General features: G+C 41.8%; 1 protein-coding gene across 2 annotated transcripts; it reads left to right on the top strand.

Moving 5' to 3' along the window:
- The first annotated feature begins 14,408 nt into the window (after nt 1-14,408).
- On the top strand, nt 14,409-20,969 carry LOC123054381 (mannosyl-oligosaccharide 1,2-alpha-mannosidase MNS1). 2 transcript variants are annotated; one of them, XM_044478149.1, is made up of 15 exons: nt 14,409-14,744; nt 15,700-15,792; nt 16,557-16,604; nt 16,718-16,888; nt 16,977-17,089; nt 17,924-17,989; nt 18,128-18,299; nt 18,617-18,706; nt 18,985-19,109; nt 19,319-19,384; nt 19,499-19,607; nt 19,711-19,809; nt 19,916-19,996; nt 20,100-20,270; nt 20,365-20,969. In XM_044478149.1, exons 1-15 carry the CDS (start codon nt 14,583-14,585, stop codon nt 20,596-20,598), a joined length of 1,800 nt encoding a protein of 599 aa, XP_044334084.1. In that variant the 5' UTR covers nt 14,409-14,582; the 3' UTR covers nt 20,599-20,969. The 2 variants fall into 2 exon arrangements, with proteins under 2 accessions (XP_044334084.1, XP_044334085.1); XM_044478150.1 differs by lacking the exon at nt 15,700-15,792 and having other exon boundaries at nt 14,410-14,744.
- Nucleotides 20,970-21,521: the final 552 nt, after the last annotated feature.

The raw sequence follows: 21,521 nt of genomic DNA on the forward strand, positions 1-21,521 counted from the left end.
GCATCACACCGAGGAAGAAGCAACTTGGGAAAGAGAGGACTTTTTAAGGGCAACCTATCCAGAATTGTTTTCCCGAGCAACCGAATCTCGAGGACGAGATTCATCCTAAGTGGGGGAGGTTTGTGACATCCTGGTTTTTGCTCTTTTTCTTTTTTTGGATTTTATTGCCATTTGATTTGAATTTGGAGTTTTGAATCAACTCAGTCGGACTTAATCACTTGGGCATGTCCTTCATTTTCACCCAAGTGGCTCACCTCTCTCTCAAACACATCATTTCCTCTCTAACATATCACAAAATGGCCCTAGGAATATTTTTCATAAATGAAAAATATTCATTTCCTCTCTGAAACCCCACTTCAGTTACATATGCTCCAAAGCAACCCGCATTTTTCTTGCCCACAAAAATCTAAGAAAATTCTTCAATATTCTTTGGACCTTGGCACACCTCCCTGTGCAAAAATATTTCATAGTTATTTGGAATATTTTTCCTACAGAAAATGCAGTTTCTACAGGAAGTGCATTTTTCCTTGATCCAATGAAGCTGAAATTTTTAGGGCTTCATTACCCTCCTAAGGAAACCTTAACCTCCAAAGATTAGCCCTAATCTCCTTCTAGATTTGTCTCATTTAAACTCACAAGTTTCTGTCCAGAAACTTGCCATGATGCTACAATCTTGCATAGTCGCCCTGTGATCAACTCAAGACCTTGGATCAACACAAATCATCAAGGACTACACGCCAGACATGATGCCAAAGTTTGACCACGCGTGTGTATGATGCCAGGCTGCTAGTCGACGCGCTCTGGATGTCGCCGATGCCTCTGTGGCGCTCGTGCTCGCTTCCCCGCTCGCCGCAGCTTGCCAAACCATGCCACCCACGCGCTCGCCGATGCCGGAGCTCACCGCAGCGAGCACGGGCACGACGCGGCCAAGCATACAGTGCGCCCGTGCCACTGTTCTCGTCGCCACCCGAGCCCCTGTGCTTGTCTCCTCACTCCCACAGTGGCCACATGAACCCCGGCTTCTTCTCCCCCTCTCACTGACACCTCTCGTCGCCGGGCGCTGTCTCCAAAGAGCTCTGGCGGAGCTCGAGACCCCCTCCCCTCCGCCTATAAATACAACCCCTCCCCGGCCTCTCCGAGAACCTCAACACACTCAAACAACCACCACGATGCAGTAGATAGCCGCAGCCTGGCCGGGCAGGCCTCTGGCCGCCGTTCCCGACCCGAGCTCGCCGGCGATCCCCTCTGCTGCTTGCCACCTCTCCAGAGCCGCTCGAGCTCGACCGACTCCTCCGGCGTGTCTCCGGTGAACCACTGGTGCACGCTAGTGCTGTTGGAGCTGCTGGACCGGCCCCGCCTCGCTGGAATCGCCAACTCCAACGAGCTCCCTCCGCCAACGTCTTTGGAGAACACAACCGTGACCCGCTCCGTCCACCCCTAGCCATGTTTCGGGTATGTACATGCTCGTCGTAGTCTTGTGCATCCATCCCCCTCCACGGCGGCGGACGACCTCTCCTCGCTAGAGAATCACCGGCGAATGGCCGCCCCTCCTCTGTTTCCCTTCCTCTCCCTCTAAACCTGACAGTGGGGGCCCACTGTCAGCCACTCAGCCGCGCCCGAAGCGGTATAACTGGTGGCGCCCCGCGAGATTACGCCTTCGACGTCACCCCTGGTTTTCTTTTTATTTGAATTTAAATCAAATTTTGACCAGAAACTTTGACCAACCGTAACTCTTAAACCATAAGTCCAAATGAATTGATTCTTTTTGCATTGTGTTTGTATTGGAATATTCTAGCAGCACACAGAATTTGAGATTTTTCTCTGCTGTCTAGAATTTCTGGTGAATTTCATAAGTGTTCTTGATGTTTTCTTTTTGCTGTTTTATTTATTTTCAGAAGGAGAAGCTTGCCTAGAAGAGAACCAGGAGGAGTGTGACCCTCCTCTGTGCTCAGGCAAGCCACATAAATATTTGCATGGTGTCATTTCAATAATTATGATTTTCCAACTTGAATATGAGTTATTTTATGCATTTAATCATTTAATAAATATTGCTTATGCTAGTTTAATTTTCCATGATTGAAGTGCCTAGTTTACAGTAGTGCTTGAGTACATGGACTAGTGTGAGGCAGTAGAAATATTTTTGGTAGTATGGCTATGGTTTGGTTATGATCGGTATCATTTTCATATATGAGTTATTGATTTTACTATGTTAATGGCATAGCTAAAAATGATGGGATTAAAACCAGTGAAGTTGAAACCACTGAGTTAAAGTGTTTGGTAGTGCAAGTAGAATGATTCTATGATGTTGATCTGTTTACTTTAGTGTTATATGGATATAGTGCATGGCAGATAGTTGCATGTTCATGGCATACTATGACTCGAGTACTTTTATTTCAAGTTAAACCTGATGATAATGCAACTTGAACATAATGTTGATTGAGTCATGGTACCACTGAATTGAGCTTCCCAGTGCAACCACATTTGCCTTTATGGGAAGGCCTTTATTTGGTCCGCTGTCATGCCTCTGGTCGGTGCCTCCAACGAGGGAAGATTATGGGCGTGCGGTACCCTGGCACTGTAAACAGACATAACCTTGTGTGTCCGTTGTTGTTATGGTACCTTGTCCCCGTTTGGGACCGTTGATTGTTTTGCCACGACGGTGGCCGTTGGATGTCTTAGGTAGACATCGGGGCCACCCATGACTTAGCCAAAGAGGGGAGTTGGTCGGAGTTGCCGAGAGAGTGTCAAGGGAATGGGAGGGTACTGTCGGAATGCCGTTGGTCCACCCGAATAGGAGTGCGAGGCCATGGGTTCCGTGATGTGGGTAAAGTGTACTAACCTCTGCAGAGTGTTTATTAAATCTATCGATAGCCGCGTCCTCGGTTACGGACACAGCTCGTAAGTAAGTCACACCATGGATCAACATGATTAAGTTAATCTTGCACACTAAAGTTATATGGTTGGCAATGGTTATGTGATGAGATTGTTGAGACCATGAAGATGGTCGTTGTTGTGGGAACCAAAGTGTTGGTTTCGATTGTGATCCGGGAGTGATCACCGTTTGATGATGTTGGTTACGAGGTAACCCGTTTGGTAAGAGAGTCTGAGGGACTCGGTGCACAAGCATGATTCACTTCATGAGTAGTTTGTTGAAGCATTGCATTAACCTGCTTAATTGTCATATTATTGTTTGCCATTATGCTTATACTTGTTGTGAGCTTGCAAGTACATTCAATGTACTGACCTGGCATGTCATGCCAGATTTCAGAAAATCTTACTGGATCGGAGTGCTTCCCGTGTCTAGATCGTGTCCACATCGGTGTCCCTGTGCTATGGAGTTCCACTTCGTCATCGTTCCGCTGCCGCGTAGCTGTCATGACTGAGGCCCCTTCATGTTCATTAAATATTGTACATATTGTTCAGCCGCACCGTGTGTGCCGCTTGGCCTTGCTACTTGATGTAATATTGAACCTATGATCCCGCTAGCATCAATAAAGCGGTTGTTATCTGTACCAGGTTGTTGTGTGTTGCCAGAAGACTAGATCTCTAAGCTGGCAATGCAGGTTAACCGGTTGCTCTGAGCCGGGGTGCCACACCTGTAGAGCATCTTTATAATCACCCAGTTACATTGTGACGTTTGATAGCACACAAGGCATTCCTCCGGTATCCTGGAGTTGCATGATCTCATAGTCGAAGGTTATGTGTTTGACATGAAGAAAGCAATAGCAATAAAATTGAACGATTATTATGCTAAGCTAACAGATGGGTCTTGTCCATCATATCATTCTCCTAATGATGTGATCCCGTTATCAAATGATAACTCATGTCCATGGTTAGGAAACCTTAACCATCTTTGATCAACGAGGTAGTCTAGTAGAGGCTCACTAGGGACACGGTGTTTGTTTATGTATTCACACGTGTATTAAGGTTTCCGATCAATACAATTCTAGCATGAATAATAAACCTTTATCATGAATAAGGAAATATAAAATAACAACTTTATTATTGCCTCTAGGGCATATTTCCTTCAGGGAGTGGGGCGGGGCGCGGCTGGAGTGGGGGGATAGAAAAAGGGGGCGCATGTGTCCCCGACGAACGGACCAGAGGAGGACATGGGCACGCGCTGCGCCCGTCCGTAGGTGTCCGTTCAGCCGCAAATGCGGCCCAAAGTTGAGCCGAGAATGGGTCGAAAGAGGACGGAAAACGGGCATTGATCTGTTTGCTTTCGCGCGTTGGGCCGCCTATTCTATCAGTTTACCCCCAAACAGACGCAGGGTCGTGCGTTCGAGTTGCCCTCAACTGTCTCACCCGTTTACCTCTCCCTCTAACGTGTGGTTAAGAAAGCACTAAGCCGATTGGCCTAACGCCACTACATAAGGTATGGGGCTGGTACACAGTGGCCCTGTTTGGATTCATGGGTTAGAGTTGGGGCTCAAATAGCCCTAAAATATCCAAACATGAGGGTTAGATGGAGCTAGTTGCATCTAACCCACCCAAAAAACTATCCTATCCAAGAGGTGCTAATTGGAGCTAGTTCTTATGGGGTCTACTGAAAAATCAAATTTTCTCTCTCTACCCCGCTAACTAGGAGGTGCTAATTGGAGCTAGTTCTCGTAGGGCCCACTAAAAAATCACTTTTCTCTCTCCAGCAAGTGCATTTATTGTCAATCTAACCCTATCATCCAAACATCTTTGGCTAGAGTTAGTTCAGAGTTAGTCATGAGCTAGAAACTAACTCTAACATCTAACTAAGTTAGAGTATCCAAACAGGGTCAGTGGCCAATTGGTGACTAGACATTCATGCCGGTCCATCATTGTACCATCGTGTCACTTCACCAGTTTGTGATATGCAAGGCTATGGATGTCACCAAGACTTTGTGACTCCACACAACCTACGATGTGATATGCTGCAACTAGTTTTCTTAGGTCTAGAGTCATTTGGTTAGGGTAGTTCATGTTCTCCAAATCATTAGTAATCAATAAACACCTTCCACCCAATAGTATAAATATCATGTCATTAGAGAGATTGCGTGCTAATATTATTCGCAACCTCGTCACCGATGAACTGTTGGCGGTGAGCCTCGCCGCCCATGTTTCCCCTCTCTTTCTTTTAAAAATATGATAGCTAGGCCCCACTCGTCATCCTCTGCCAGCCACCCCAACCGGTATCTAAGTGGAGGCGTAAATCCATTATACACCTTCAACGTGGCCGCTCGAGGAAATTCTAGTTAAATTCATTTTAATCCAGTTTGACCAGAAATTTCACCATTCATTACTTTTAGACCACAAGTCCAATTGAGTTGAATTATTATTTCTGCAATATTTTTCATTTCACTAGTAGAAAACAAGGCTTTGGCCTAGGTAGGGCAAGCCCATTAATCCCGGTTCACTCATGAACCGGGACCAATGGGGGGCATAGGTCCCGGTTCATGAGGCCAGGGCGCGGGCCGGGCCTCGGGGGCCATTGGTCCCGGTTCGTCTGAGACCATTGGTCCCGGTTCCAGACACAAACCGGGACCAATGGGCCTTGCTCCTGGCCCACCACCTTTAGTCCCGGTTGGTGTCTGGAACCGGGACCAAAGGTTTGTTTTTTTACCCACTAATATATTCTACAATAGCAAAAAGAATCAACTAAAAAGCTTTAATAAAACTCTAATAGGAAAAGGAATCAACTAAAAAGAATCAATAAAAAATAAAATTTATGCAACTTAAATTATATAAAATTTATGCAACTTAAATTATATAAAATTTATGCAACTAAAAAGAATCATTTGTAGTGCTTTTCAATTTCATGGTCATTTAGCTCAAAAATATGAGTGAATGCCTGAAAAGGAACAAATGAAGTCAGAAAGGGTTGAAAATTGCTGATGTGGCTTTGAATGGTGCATTTTGAACACACAAAGAGTCTGGAGTTCAAATAAGTTAAAAAATGAAATCCCTTTGTAACAGATGAGTTTTCGTCCGAAACCCTGATACTTCGAAAGAGATTGTCCGTTTTGTACACGAAGTGCATCCAGTTTTTGCCGTAACCCTCTCAACTTCTTAGCACATGCTATGTGGGTGAAATGATGATACCATGCCAACTTTCAACCTTTTCAGAGATCATTTGTAGTGCTTTTCAATTTCATGGTCATTTAGCTCAAAAATATGAGTGAATGCCTGAAAAAGAACAAATGAAGTCAGAAAGGGTTGAAAATTGCTGATGTGGCTTTGAATGGTGCATTTTGAACACACAAAGAGTCTGGAGTTCAAATAAGTTAAAAAAATGAAATCCCTTTGTAACAGATGAGTTTTCGTCTGAAACCCTGATACTTCGAAAGAGATTGTCCGTTTTGTACACGAAGTGCATCCAGTTTTTGCCACAACCCTCTCAACTTCTTAGCACATGCTATGTGGGTGAAATGATGATACCATGCTAACTTTTAACCTTTTCAGAGGTCATTTGTAGTGCTTTTCAATTTCATGGTCATTTAGCTCAAAATATGAATGAATGCCTCAAAAAGAACAAATGAAGTCAGAAAGGGTTGAAAGTTGCTGATGTGGCTTGGAATGGTGCATTTTGAACACACAAAGAGTCTGGAGTTCAAATAAGTTAAAAAATGAAATCCCTTTGTAACAGATGAGTTTTCGTCCGAAACCCTGATACTTCGAAAGAGATTGTCCGTTTTGTACACGAAGTGCATCCAGTTTTTGCCGTAACCCTCTCAACTTCTTAGCACATGCTATGTGGGTGAAATGATGATACCATGCCAACTTTCAACCTTTTCAGAGATCATTTGTAGTGCTTTTCAATTTCATGGTCATTTAGCTCAAAAATACTCCCTCCGTTCGGAATTACTTGTCGCGAAAATTTATGTGTCTAGAACTAAAATACGTCTAGATACATCCATTTCTCCGACGAGTAATTCCGAACGGAGGGAGTATGAGTGAATGCCTGAAAAAGAACAAATGAAGTCAGAAAGGGTTGAAAATTGCTGATGTGGCTTTGAATGGTGCATTTTGAACACACAAAGAGTCCGGAGTTCAAATAAGTTAAAAAATGAAATCCCTTTGTAACAGATGAGTTTTCGTTGTCCAAACATAAAATCAATAAAAAAGCAAAAAATAAAAGAAAATAAATAAGTAGAAACAAAATAAACTTTAATGAAACTCTAATAGAAAAAAGAATGAACTAGAAAACTTTAATGAAAATCTAATAGCAAAAGGAATCAACTAAAAAGCTTTTATAAACCTCTAGTATTATTGAAACTAAAATTATATAAAATTTATGCAACTAAAATTATCAAAGTATTTTCTGTTCAAAACATTATAAGCAAAAAGAAAATAAAATAAATAAATAGAAACAAAATAAAATAAATAAGTAGAAACAAAATAAAATAAATAAGTAGAAACAAAATAAAATAAAATAGCAACAATAAGTATTTTGTTGTAAGTAGAAACAAAATAAAATAAATAAAGCAAAAAAGAAAACAAAAAAACTGGGAAAAGGTAAAAAATGCCACCTACTGGGCCACCACAGCCTGAATACGACTAGAAACCCATCCATGGGCCAGGATTCAGGCCCGCAGAAGGCCCAGCAGGCCCACAGGCATAGTAGTGTGAGATTAGGCCCATAGGCCTGCAGTTCAGAGGAGTTCAATGGAGATGGCGGGGGCAGGGCTTATAAACAGGTGCGGCGGATCCTCGGCTAGCGAGGTGGGACTAAACATCTCACCGCACCGCGGCTTTGGCAGGCGCAGGACATTGGTCCCGGTTGGTGGCACGAACCGGGACCAATGCCACCCTTTGGTTCCGGTTCGTGACACTAACCGGTTCCAATGCGAACCTTTTAGTCCCGGTTGGGGCCACCAACTGGGACCAAAGGCCTCTGCTTCCCGCCCTTTGGGCTGCTGAAAAGAGACCTTTGGTCCCGGTTGGTGGCACCAACCGGGACTAAAGGGGGGCATTGGTCCCGGTTGGCGCCACGAACCGGGACCAATGCTTCGTGTATATAAGCAAGACTTGTGAAAATTTTCACTTCTCATCTAGCAGTTGCCTCCCCGACGACGCCGACGACATCGACGCCGCCAGGCTGCCGCCCCCGTTCGCCGTCTCCGTCGCCTCTGCCCCGGCCTCGCCGCACCCTGCCCTGACCTCGACGTGCGCTGCCCCGACCTCGCCGTCGCCGAGTCCTGCCCCGACCTCACCGCGCGCTGCCCCGACCTCGCCGTCGCGCATGCCGAGCGCCCTGCCCCGACCTCGCCGCCGCTCGCCTGCACTGTGAGCCTCACCGCATCGTTCCCCCTTCTCTCCCCCTTCCCCCCGCGCCCCAACGCCGCTGCTCGCCCGCCCCAACGCCGCCGCCCGCCCCGACGCCAACGAGGCCCTGTTCACATATATAGATCTTTTTTTGTTCATATTGTAGTAGTAGATGATGATGTATGTATGTCCATATGCAAAAGTTAGGATTTTTTTCTGTTCATAGATTTTTTCTGGTGATATTATTGTAGAATATGCAAATGTTTGTATGTTCATATGCAAAGAATATGTCATTTTTATAGAATTTTTATGATTTTTTTCTGTTGTAATTTTGTTCATAGGATTTTTATTTTGTTCATAGAATTTTTGTTGTTTTTTTCCGTTGTAATTTTGTTCATAAAGTTTTAGGATGAAAAAAAGAAGAGGAAGAAAAAAAAGGGAGGAAGAGAAGTTTCGTTTAGTTTTAGGATTATTTTAGTTCATATTTGACCATTATCTAATTTTCTATTTGAACAAAATTACTTTTTTTCTAAATTTTCTATTTGAACATTTCTTAAAAAAACCAAGCAATACTACTTTATTGAACATTCTCTGATTTAAGTTAGTGCATTAGATGTTAGGTTAGTGTGCATTTTAGGTTAGTTGAATTAGATGTTTTTTAGTAAGTGTTTAATATAATTAGTTAGAAAAATAATAGAACTAGTTAAACTAGTTTATTTTTAGTAAGTACTACTTTATTTTATTTATAGTAAGTGTTTAGTTGAACTAGTTGATTTAATAAAACTAGTTTATTTTACTATAGAAGTAGTTTATTTTTAGTAAGTACTACTTTATTTTATTTATAGTAAGTGCTTAGTTGAACTAGTTGATTTAATAAAACTAGTTTATTTTACTATAGAAGTAGTTTATTTTTAGTAAGAAAATTAATAGAACTAGTTTATTTACTATAAAAGTAGTTTATTTTTAGTAAGAAAATTAATAGAACTAGTTTATTTTTTAGTTAAACGATATGTCCTTTTTTAGAAAGATAATTAAACGATATTTCGGGTTGACTTTAAGTACGTCGAGTCTCCACCATATATGAGAGGACGAAGAATCCCGACTGTTGTCTTGGGGGTAGCTTCTCCTTCGTTCCCGTGTGCTAGACAATTTGGTGTAATGCACTCGGGAACGAAAGGAGGAGCTACCATCAACGACGGTCGCAAATGTCAGAGAGGAATCAGTGAGGGAGAGTCTCCACCATATATAAGAGGACAAAGAATCCCGACTGTTGTCATGGGGGTAGCTTCTCCTTCGTCCCCGTGTGCTAGACAATTTGGTGTAATGCACTCGGGAACGAAAGGAGGAGCTACCATCACCGACGGTCGAATATATACACCACGTGAGCTGAGAGTTTTCAAGAAAAGACTCGATAGACCAATATTCAACCCATGATGAATAATAATGATCTAATTTAGTTTTTTAGTACATATATTTAATTGTACAAGTTTAATCTTTGAATTATGAACATAGGAAATGTCGTATTCGGACGACGAAAGTCTCCCGGGGGAGTGCAGCTGGTGCAACGACGACCGAGGTCTATGCGACAGGCCTCACCTGGACGAAGATCGGCGCTTTAGCATTAAGCTCCAGGAGACCTTCGATGTTGAAACGGTACGCAACGGCGACAAGTGTTTTTTCGTAATTAATTAAGCACGACTTCAACTATTTCAACGTGTAATTTTCATCTTTTACAATTTGACTAGCTTATCCCATGCCATGCAAGATGCTATGTCTTGGAGTGGATGGGTTTTGAAGACCATGAAAGTTTCGAAACAAAGAAAATTCACCTAAGGACCCATCATGGTATGGATTTTGAAGTAAATCTGTACAATTCTCAGAGCGTAACCCATTTTGGTTGCCCAAATTGGGAAGCACTTTGCAAGATGTATGGTTTTTATGAGGATATGCTTGTCACCATGGATCTTGGTGATCCTGACTTCAAGCAAGACAATATGGACATTTGGGTCCTTGTTGATACACTTCCAATTCTACCGCTATGTGAGTTTCTCAAACATAGTTATTAACTAATTTATATTGTTCATTTCAAAATAGTTGACAGCTTATTTCCATTGACAGCTTATTTTCATTCTTCAAACAATGTGCGGAAGATGGTAGACAAAACCAACTACACCGATGGCTCCGAATTAACTTATGAGGAGAAAAATCATCTGATCGCATTTTGTACTGACCTTGAGAATTACAATACCTATTATGATACTCCTCCAAATTATGGTCAATACGTGCCACTAGTGCACGTGTTGAACCACGGTAACTTCTATGGAGATACCCTGGTAAGATTTTTTACTATTACGACATCCGTGCATCTTTTGCATACTTCTAAAACTAGTACATATCATTGCTAACTACGAAGTTATTACTATGTTTTTCAACAGAGAATCCCGATGGATTGTGTGCCTCATTTGATGTATCAGAATGGTCGCCTTGATGTTTTGAACATACAGCCAGGTCATCCTACGAATCTCACATGTCCATACCGGATTTCTAAAACCGGTGAACACATGCTAATCAAAGAATGGAAAAAATATATGGACAGTCGTAAGGAGGTTCTTGGAAGCAAAAGGAAGCGAAGCGCAAGAATTGGAGACAGGATGATCTCCATTCTCCATAATGGAGAGTCAGGGCCTATATTATTTTATGCTATTTTACCTTAAAGAGGGTATTTAGGTCCTACCTAATACTGATGATCATGTGCTAAGAACAATTAAGTAGGGTTGGTTCGATGACTATGAGGATGATGATCGTATGACTTGTTATTAATAACGAGTAGAAGTTGTATGATGATGATTAGTAGGACTTGTTATTATGATGATGCATGATGCGAGCATGAAGAGTTATTATATATCAGTGGGTGAAATGAACATGGATTGGATTGAAATGAAGGCAACATGTGGTGCATGTCGGAAGTACTACTAATTCAAACTTGATCAAGTTAGGATTAGTATTACTTTCGACATGCACCACATGTTGCCTTCACTTCAATCTAAGCCATGTTTAGGCATATCAGTAGCGTTGGTAAACCAAGCACGGAGATAAGAGAGGACACTTCTCTCTATTAGCTAGCTAACACCCTAAATTAACCCCCCAAACCCCCTAAACCCGCCCCCTTTCAAAAAAAAACCTCAGCTCCTGCCAGCTGCTGACGCATGGATGCCTTTTGGTCCCGGTTGGTGCTACCAACCGAGACCAAAGGCCCTCCTGCCTGGGCTCGCCGCTGCGGCCATGTGGAGGCCCATCTGTCCCGGTTGGTATAAGAACCGGGACTAAAGGTATAGGGCTTTAGTACCGACCCTTTAGTCCCGGTTCCCCAACCGGGACAAATGGGCCTTACGAACCAGGACAAATGGCCCTTTTTCTACTAGTGTTTGAGCTCCTTTATTCAGTAGTATTTATGTTGCATTTTTGTGATCTACCTAGACATGCTAGGTAGATAATATTATCTCATGTGATATTTACCCTTGCTTACAAAAAATATTTCTAGAAGGAAATGGCATAGGTGGTGAAAATCAGGAGTACATTTCAGATCTTATAGGATTTTAGAACACAGGAATCCTACAATGTGTGCCTTTGAATGGCGCATAGGGAACAAACATGAAAAGTTTAGATGATTGAGGAGAGAGAGTATACTTCTGGAAAGAAAAAGAAAAGGAGGTTTGTGGTCATGTTAGGAATTCCGTAACCAATCAAAAGGGTTCTCGTATAAAAATTTCTACGGATTAAAATCCTTCAAATTTTGAGTTCCTATGAAATTCCTATAATCCACTTTGTCTTTTTTTGAGAATCCTCTAATCCACTTTGTCATGTTCAACACTTCAGCCGTCATAGCAATTCCACGTGTGTAGACATCATAGAAGATTTCGTAGTTCTTCTGGACAACTTTGTGAGAGCCGAGGAGGAAATTGGCTACTTATAGGTGCATGCCATGGCAAGGGTGGTGGTTAGGTTCACTCGCGGGTTTACTGTTATGGTGGTGTTGTCGCTTACCTAGCAACAACAGACGGATGAAGAGGTTAGGGCTAGGGATTTGGGAAGGTGGGCATGCCTCTCTCTTTTCTGTGAAGAAGATGACAAAGGAGATGAAAAAAGGAGGTTGAACAGGCTGGGTAAGCCGGCCCAGGTACACCTCCTCTCATTTTCTTATTTTCTTTTTACAGAATGTAGAATTATGGTTGTTTACAACTATTTGGAGGTTCAAATGAACTCCAAAAGATTTGATTTTTTAATGTGGTCTCTCTCTGGAATATTTCAAAGCTCCAAAAATAATAATTAGGGTTTATGGACACGGTTTGATGTTTGTTTTGAAAATAAATTGTAGAAATGGCATAATGGTGGTTTGAATTATGTCTAGTTGATAGGCTTGCTCAAAATTTGTGAAATAATTTTGGGGCTCACGGATATTGTGGAAAGACCATGTTCAAAGTTTGGGGTTCTATCTCATTCTAAAACATTGAAAGGGGAAAATGGTGTAGATCATAGCCTAATAAAATAAAATGGTAAAATAATCAGGTTTTGTGTGTTTGACATTTTTGTGATGCAATTGAGAATAATGCACATTGGAATTATGGCATGATGATGCAAAATAAAAATAACAGTTATTATTTAGGTAGGTAATTACTCTAATATGTTACACACAATGACAACTGGAAAAAGATGTTAGCTCTCGAGCAAGATTGGTGGTCCATGGGGAGCGATCCCGGCGTTCTTCTCGTCTCTGACGGTGGGAAGCAGCGAAGCTAGATCTGGGTTAGCATGGGGACAATTATCAACCAACATGCCACATCGACATGCGCCTTGTTGTAAGGAGCGAGCCTATTCATCAACTCTCAAAGCCACAAAAAGGTGATGGTGATGGTTTGGATCTAGGGCTTTTGGAGGTTTGCCTCCTCCTTCGGCGTGTGTCACGACAACGCTGGGAGTTGGCGACGGCCGTAGGTCCGTAGTTTGCAGGGATCACAAATGGCCATTTTGTTTTAACCATTTTATTGAGGTCATTTTTGTAAAAAAATTATGACTATGGTTTTTTCTCGGTCTATTCGGTAGATTCCGTATATATATTTGTATTTATACTTTGTCCGTTGTTACATTGTAGTATGCAGTATCTCTAATAAAAAGATCGTTTTACAGGCACATTCCCATGACCACAACATATTCATCCACTCCAGAGACCTGCAAAGAATCATGGATGTCACCGTGAATTTTGTCCCCAAGTAGAAGGGCATTTTCATGTCTCTATTTTAGGCTTTCCGACGACGTTCATTCAGTGGGAGGTGATGTTTCCGCCGACTATGAGGACATGTGATGACTTTGTCAATTTCAAGATGTTGCCGTGAGTCAATATCTCGAAGATGTTCATAAGGGTAGAGATACATGTGTTTATAGGATTGAGTGTATATGCGTGTTACCGTGCGATTCATAAAGAAGAGACGAAGGCATGGTATTCGCTACTGAGAGCGGTGATTTGGTGTCCGGATTCAGATGAGCCCGGAAATGAACAATTCCAAGATTTGAAAGGGAAAAAGAGTTAAAAAATCATTTTTTTTGTGGTGCAAGATGCTTCTCAACTCAGGAGCATCTTGCACAAAAAAGTTCAAAAAACTTTTGCACGGAGTTCACGCATAGGAGCATCTTACATATTTCTTTTTGAGTTTTTAAACTTTTTTCCCTTTCAAAATCGTGGTACTGTTTACCTCTGGGTTGAATTATCTATCGTTCGTTACTCTTCTTCAGTATTGAAGGAGTGCGGCGATTTGGCTCCCGGGCTCATCTGCACCCGCGCTCACGGAAAAAATTATAAACAATACTAGAAAAATTTAAAAAATTCCAAAAAAAATTCGGGTGGTAGATAATTAGGTGCGTGAGGTGCGCTGCAAAAATCAACTCGTTTGGACATTTGAGCAAGTCTGTGCAAAAAAGACAAAATCGGGTGAAGAGCCCGGGCTTCATTTTTTTTGGAATTTTTTGAATTTTTCTAGTATTGTTTTTGAATTTTTTGCTGAACAGGTGCATCTGAGCCCGGGCTCTGCCTTGAATTATCGGTATTGAAGTGGTTATTTACCGGAAGTAGAGTCGGGCCCACATTTAGCGATGACTGCCGAGACCCTCGAAGGCTCGAACTGTCAAACACTGACGGACAGAGAAAACACTGAAGCACACACATCCACGCGGGGACAGCACGACCGACCGCACGCACACGCGCGCGTCCCCGGCGACGTCACCGGCGGGAGACGGCGACGAGCTTCGGTCCCCGCGACCTTCTCGCCGGAGCTCCCTAGGCGGCCGCCGCCATGGCTCGCCGGTCTTCCTCCTCCTCCTCGTCGGGGGCGTGGCGGTACCTCAACCCCGCCTACTACCTCAAGCGGCCCAAGCGCCTCGCGCTCCTCTTCTTCGTCTTCGTCGCCGCCACCTTCGCCTTCTGGGACCGCCAATCGCTCGTCAGCGAGCACGAGGTGCGCTCCCCCCGTCTCGCCCCGGAGAATTCTCCCCTGATCCGGGTCGCAACCGCGGGGATCTGATTGAATTTGGTTGTTGCGGCCAAGTAGCTTCGAATTTGTCGCGGCGCTGGTTGGTCGCTGGATCTGGGTGTAGCGATGACTTGTGGTTAGAGCCGTCGGGATAAATGGGTTTAGGCTTGTCTGCCTATCTGGGGTTCATTTGGGAGAGATTGTGCCGAGGATCTGGTGTTCCGTTTGAATCTTGACGCTTTTGTCTGAGATTTGATCTTTTGAGAGAGTGGATCTTATGAGGGATCACTAGGCTACATCTCAACTATACGTCTGTAACGATTATTGGTATTAGCTTTGATTTCTTTCCAGCTTTGACTGTAATTTGGCGAAGAATTGTGCGTCTTGCCAATCCTAGAATTAGTGGGATGAATATGGGTACAGTGAGGTACTTTAGCAGCTTAGATTTTTCCCAGGCAGGAAGACCTTACTGTTTTAGTTAATCCGGGGGAATAATCCAGACCTTGCCATGTTTCTCAATTACTACATGGTGTAGATTTGGAGAACTGAATACTAGTTATAACATTATTATACATGGCACATGCAACTTTATGATTGTGGTTTGTAGTGAAACTGTTCGTTGAATACCTGTTGTATTCCGAGGAGCGAATGTGACTGTGATTGCCCTATTATGTTAGTATAGTCATATAGAGACTCATATTGGTTTAAGCTTGGCGAGATACTAATGTTCATTGGGACTTGTTATGAGTAACTAAATAATTTGGTAGGTGCGAGTATGCGACACGTGAGCTGTACTATTTATACTACCGTTTGTTAGATATGCTAGTTAAGTTGATCCTTCTCAGTAATCGGATGAGTGGAATCTGAATTGGATGTAAGGTTGATATCCCATCTGCTAGTTAGAAATGCTATTTATTTGGTCTTTTCTCTAATTTTGTAGTGCCCTTCTTGTGTGAGAGTGAATGAAGGTATAGTATTCAGTCAAGAAATTTTGGTAACGGCTCATGTATTTGACGTCATCACGGATGGCAAGGTATAGTGTGGCATTAGATTGTTGTAGTTCATTGCCACTGTTACTGTGATCAGTAGGTATAGTTGGGAGTTGCGTGTGTATGGCTGTACTGTGACATATTATTTGATTTAATTCAACTAATATAAATCTTTCTTAAATATGCATATACCTCTTACATTCCTATATCACTTGAGTTCCTTGTCAAATGTAAAGCTTAAGAACCTGAGCATCACTATAATTAGTGCTATCCAAAAGCAGCATGTGGCCAAGTTGAATTGTGCTTGTTGGCATGATAGTTACCACTGGCGGAGCTACGTGAGGGCAAAACCAGGCCGTGGCCCGCCCAACTCCAGGGGGAAATAAGAAATTTGTACATGTAACCAATCCAGTAGCAGAACTAACCAAAGTAGCAGTGCATGTCTCCTCTGCATGCATCCATCCAGCACTGTCGACTCGCCTCAGACACTGACTAATGCCTACTTAATTGTACGGTTTAGAATCAAAAATATTTTTGGCCCGCCCATCTTATTTGTTGTAGCTCCGCCACTGTAACTACGGCTGCTAAATGTGAATGAATAATGATGAGATTTTGGGATGCACTTGGTAAATGTGTTCTTGCCGCTTTATTTAATTGGTACCATCTGTACTCTGTAGACATGCAGTTCAGCTTCTCTCTTTTTTTTTTGAAGAAAGGCATCGAGTGGCATTTTATATTTCATTATGCATTGCTTGTTTTTCAACCTTATTTACTGTATTAATGTAATTTCTGTTTTCTTGTGTTGCAGTCTGAGATTTCCCGATTACGAAATGAAATAAATCAGTTGCATGGTCAGGTATGTACTGTTGCAATTTTTGTAACTTCCATACTGGTTTACTTTATTTCTTCCTTTTAATCAACATTATTCTTTTTCCTTTTGAAAATTTAGCGCATTTTCTGTCTATGTAGTTAAGGAAGGCTGGTGTTCTACTGGAAGAAAATCCAGCAACTGAAATTCCCAGAAAAGATCTTGTAGAGATTGATCCTATTAATAATGAAAGGAGGGAAAAGGTTAAGGAGGCTATGCTCCATGCCTGGAATTCCTATGTAAAGTATGCATGGGGAATGGATGAGCTTCAGGTATTTTAGTAATTCTGCTCTATAATTTGTTTTCATTTTCAATTTGTCTTGAAAAACTCCACAATGTTTTCGTTCTTCACCTTTTCAGCCGCAATCAAAGAATGGTGTTAATAGCTTTGGTGGTCTCGGGGCAACTCTTGTGGACTCGCTAGATACACTGTATATAATGGGCCTAAGAGATGAGTTTCAGAAGGCCAGAGAGTGAGTTCCACTTGTATTGAACCATGCAGAGATTTCAAAATGCTGCAGCTGGTTCTTTCGTTTCATCCATTACCAAAATTAGCATTTGATTTTAGTTTGCTTTTATGAAAGTTCAGTTCTGTACACGAAGCTGTGCCGTCATCTCCTTTTATTATTACATGATGTATAGATATGAATTCCCTAATTTGAAAATGAAGCTCATTATATACTCGAATTGGATGACCTTGGTATCGAGTGGCTTGTCGGCCTGTTGATGGAAGGCACACCATAAGGAGCTGCCAAGAGATAACAACACTGCTTGTATAGCTGGCCACCCAACAAGGATATCTAAAGCTACCAATCTTTTAAGACAGTTCTATCTGGTCCACTGGAGATAAAGATATGCATCTAACTAATTAGGCTATGTTACCTTGAACTTCCTAATGTAAAAATATGCATTGGACTAATCAATTAATAGGATATGATTCTAGCAATTCCATAGTTCTCATGGCCCTCAGGGGTGACCAAAGGGGGCTTGTCTAGGTGCATGGCTATTACAAGGCTTATTGGGCATTTATGTATTTTGTCCATCATTCCATATATTCCCTCTATGTTACAGGATAATCCGAAGGGTCTTCTTGACTATCTTTTTGTTGGGCAGTCTATTGGTTTCATGGCTTTCATCTGTTCTATCCATGCAATAATAGACTAATATTTTATTAATGTATTAGATCTTTAGTTTCTCCGTTTCTTTTGTGTCATCTCACATCATAGTATTCCTTGCAGCCATTTGAATCCTTTGTTGTGATTTATGTCATACTCCGGATCTGACTTGTGTCCATTTCATGATAATAGCTGGGTGGCAGAGTCATTAAGCTTTGACAAGGATTATGACGCAAGCGTTTTTGAAACGACCATAAGGTTGCATTACAAGGTTTATCTTTGTTATAGTATTCTTGCAGAGGGCTGCATAGGTCTATGCCATATTGCCATGTAGCCATATCAAGTTATTATTTACTAGTTTAACTGTCTAAGCTTCTGTTATCTATTCTTATTTAGGGTTGTTGGAGGTCTCCTCAGTGCATATGATATGTCGGGTGACAAAGTATTTCTCGAAAAGGCGAAGGATATTGCTGATCGATTGTTACCTGCCTGGGATACAACATCTGGTATCCCTTATAATTCAATCAACTTAGCTCATGGCCGAGCTCATAATTTTGGATGGACCAACGTGAGTAACTGATGCTCTATTTTCCATTAAGTACCTACTGCTGCTGCAAGTTCCTTCCAAACACATGAATATTACAATTATGTTTATTTACCAGCATACCAGTAAGCTTCAATTTTATACCAAGGCCTAGAAATCCATCTCAAGCCTCAATGCTCAAATACACAAGTCATTAACATGCTACTGAGCGTTGATCTCTGCGGTGCAACTTACATTGAGAATCACTATCAAATATTGTCTTTTTTTTATGATACATTTCACCTCAACCTATTTTGTTTTTTGTAATGGACAACGAATCATATGCTTTATTATTTCTGCAGGGTGATAGTATCCTTGCGGATTCTGGAACGGAGCAACTTGAATTTATAGCTTTGTCCCAGAGAACCGGAGATCCTAAGTATCAGCTGAAGGTTAGTATTTCATTCACCATACCAATTTTATGTAATTTGCTGGGACAATTCTTGTTACTAAGTGCTGTAGCTAGTTTTGTGCAAAACATAGCTACCAGCCACAAGCAAGAGTGGAAGTTTTCTTGTTGGATTCATAAATCTACTGCTATTTTTTGCTAGTAAAATTCCCATGTATGTCTGGCATGTTTATACATTCAAATCCATCCTATATGTCTTCTTTTTTTGCCCCTTTTTTTCAGTATTGATCTCTCATGTTTGTTGCCAAAATATGATTCTAGGCAGAAAATGTCATCCGACAGCTTCAGAAGATATATCCAAGTGATGGCTTACTTCCTATCTACATAAATCCTCAGTCAGGGCAAGCATCATACTCAACAATAACATTCGGTGCTATGGGAGATAGGTAATGCTATTTTTCCTACTATTTGAACCACGTTATATTCTTCCTCAAATAGGGGTGCTCTATTTTTGCCATTCAACCATGTAATATTTTGTGCAAATTGTTAAGCAAGTTTGATCTATCTTATTGGACCATGGATGATTTTTTATCACATATTTGGTTGATATGACTCCAAAAGATAAAAAGAACTCATATTTGCATGCGCGTTTCAGCTTCTACGAGTACTTGCTCAAGGTCTGGATTCAGGGGAATAAAACCGAGAGCGTAAAACATTACAGGTGCAGGCCTGACTTCACAATTCATCATAATCCTTTTCATCATTTTTTAGTGAAAAGTCCATTTATTCTGCTTTGTAACGTGATTAATATTTCCATATGCGGTGCTTAACTCAGACAAATGTGGGAGACATCAATGGAAGGTTTAATAAGCTTGACCAGGCAAACTACACCCTCTAATTACACATATATCTGCGAGAAAAGTGGTGGCTCGTTGTCTCACAAGGTAAAGAATCTCCATTCTGCTGATTGTCAGCAGGATGCTTTCTAAAGCTTATCTGTCATTGTCTCTCTAAAGTTCTGACTGGTTCAGCTTGTGACCGACACAGATGGATGAACTTGCATGCTTCGCCCCTGGTATGCTGGCACTTGGAGCCTCTGGTTATGGGCCCGAAAAAGCTAAACAGATTATGAATCTGGCAGAAGAGGTAAGTCCTCTTAAGGAACTTCATTTCCGTATCCAATATTTCTAATTATTGCATATGGTTTTGTTCTATTTGTCCATCTGATTTCCTTTTCCTATTCTCTTTATAGCTTGCTCGGACCTGTTATAACTTCTACCAAACAACTCCCACAAAGCTGGCTGGAGAGAATTATTATTTCCACGCTGAACAGGTAGTTTACGGGCCCTTATCTCTTTCTAGCAATCCAGTACCATGGCATCAACTCTTTTGTTAAAAACAATGTCATCAACTAGTGGCACTTTCCAACTTCATAGGATATGAATGTGGGCACGTCATGGAATATCCTGAGACCAGAGACTGTGGAATCACTTATGTACCTGTGGCGCCTTACGGGGAACAAAACATACCAAGATTGGGGATGGGACATATTCGAGGCATTTGAGAAGAACTCCCGCATAGCATCTGGATATGTAGGACTAAGAGATGTAAGTTCTTAGTGCCACCTTCCATCCTCAAATTTCCCCACTGAAAACACCTGTCTTACACTACACAAAACTTACTGCAATGTTTCGATCTCAGGTGAATAGTGGTGAAAAGGACGACAAGATGCAGACCTTCTTCCTAGCAGAGACGCTGAAGTACCTCTATCTGCTGTTCTCCCCTCCGTCAGTCGTATCTTTCGACGAGTGGGTCTTCAACACTGAAGCTCACCCTTTGAGAATCGTTCCGACACATGGTAGCAACGGCCAGTCAATTGAAACTGCAAAGCCAGTGGTCCGACCGTTCGGTAGGAAGCAAGGGAAACAGGGGTAGGCCTGAACAACAGAGCAGAGGATTTTTGCATCCGCCGTGTGATTGTGACCTGCCTTGTTGAGAACGTTATGTTACGATGGGAATTTCTTCCTGCAGCGGCAAGGGTTGCAAATCACGGCACTAGGCTATTTAGGCAACACAATTGTAGGTAGAGCATGATGGATAATCCGGGGCATGCTGAACCTTCAGAGTATAACCGAAGATCAGCAGCCCCATGAAAGTTTTCATCTTCAAACTTGCCTATGCTCCGTACGTTATTGATTTGCAACACATATGTAACTTAGTGTCCATAGGTTGTTGCTTTCATGGGGCTCTCCTGGAGTTGTATCCTTGTTTTGATTATATGATAAAAAGGGTTGTGTTTCCTTTCAGTATCTACATTTTGTTAGGACTTTTGGAAACACTGGCTGCATTTAAGAGAAAAAGGTATGTGGGCCTGTATTTGCAGACCGTTTTCTGTGCTACTTGGTGAGAATATATTCATGGTACGTAGTAACGATCTGGAATTAAAATGAATAAGCAATCATCCATAAAATGAATAAGCGATCATCCATAAACAAACTGAAGGAATTATTGTGCTTATTTAGGAGGGTCAGTGTCAAAAATAAATTGACAATTCTACTATCCCTGTGTTTGAATATTTTGTTGATTTATACACATGTTTGGTGGCGCGTCTATTTTTCTGCTTGGGCATCCCAAGATGGAAATTAATCTTGATTCGCAAAGGTTATCTGTGTATTGTATTTAATTTTTAACGCCATTTGGCCTAGGGCTGTTAACATGTAAATTTGTAAGGGCGTCCATAAACTATAACTGGAGTATTTTGAAAGGAAAAAGGTGGCCGTATTTTCATACCATGGTCAAGGTGGTGACCAGGTTTGCGATGGCTTGATGCTGCATACATTGGTGATGCCCTAATGCAC

Source organism: Triticum aestivum, chromosome 2D, assembly GCF_018294505.1.
Source record: "Triticum aestivum cultivar Chinese Spring chromosome 2D, IWGSC CS RefSeq v2.1, whole genome shotgun sequence".
NCBI classification, from domain to species: domain Eukaryota; kingdom Viridiplantae; phylum Streptophyta; class Magnoliopsida; order Poales; family Poaceae; genus Triticum; species Triticum aestivum.

Bases quoted from the DNA above. Each gene is read 5' to 3' on its own strand.
- LOC123054381 (XM_044478149.1), top strand. From the start codon at position 14,583: ATGGCTCGCCGGTCTTCCTCCTCCTCCTCGTCGGGGGCGTGGCGGTAC. The intron at 16,605-16,717 runs GTATGTACTGTT...CTGTCTATGTAG, and splicing joins TAAATCAGTTGCATGGTCAG to TTAAGGAAGGCTGGTGTTCT. The intron at 19,385-19,498 runs GTGCAGGCCTGA...TGCTTAACTCAG, and splicing joins GAGAGCGTAAAACATTACAG to ACAAATGTGGGAGACATCAA.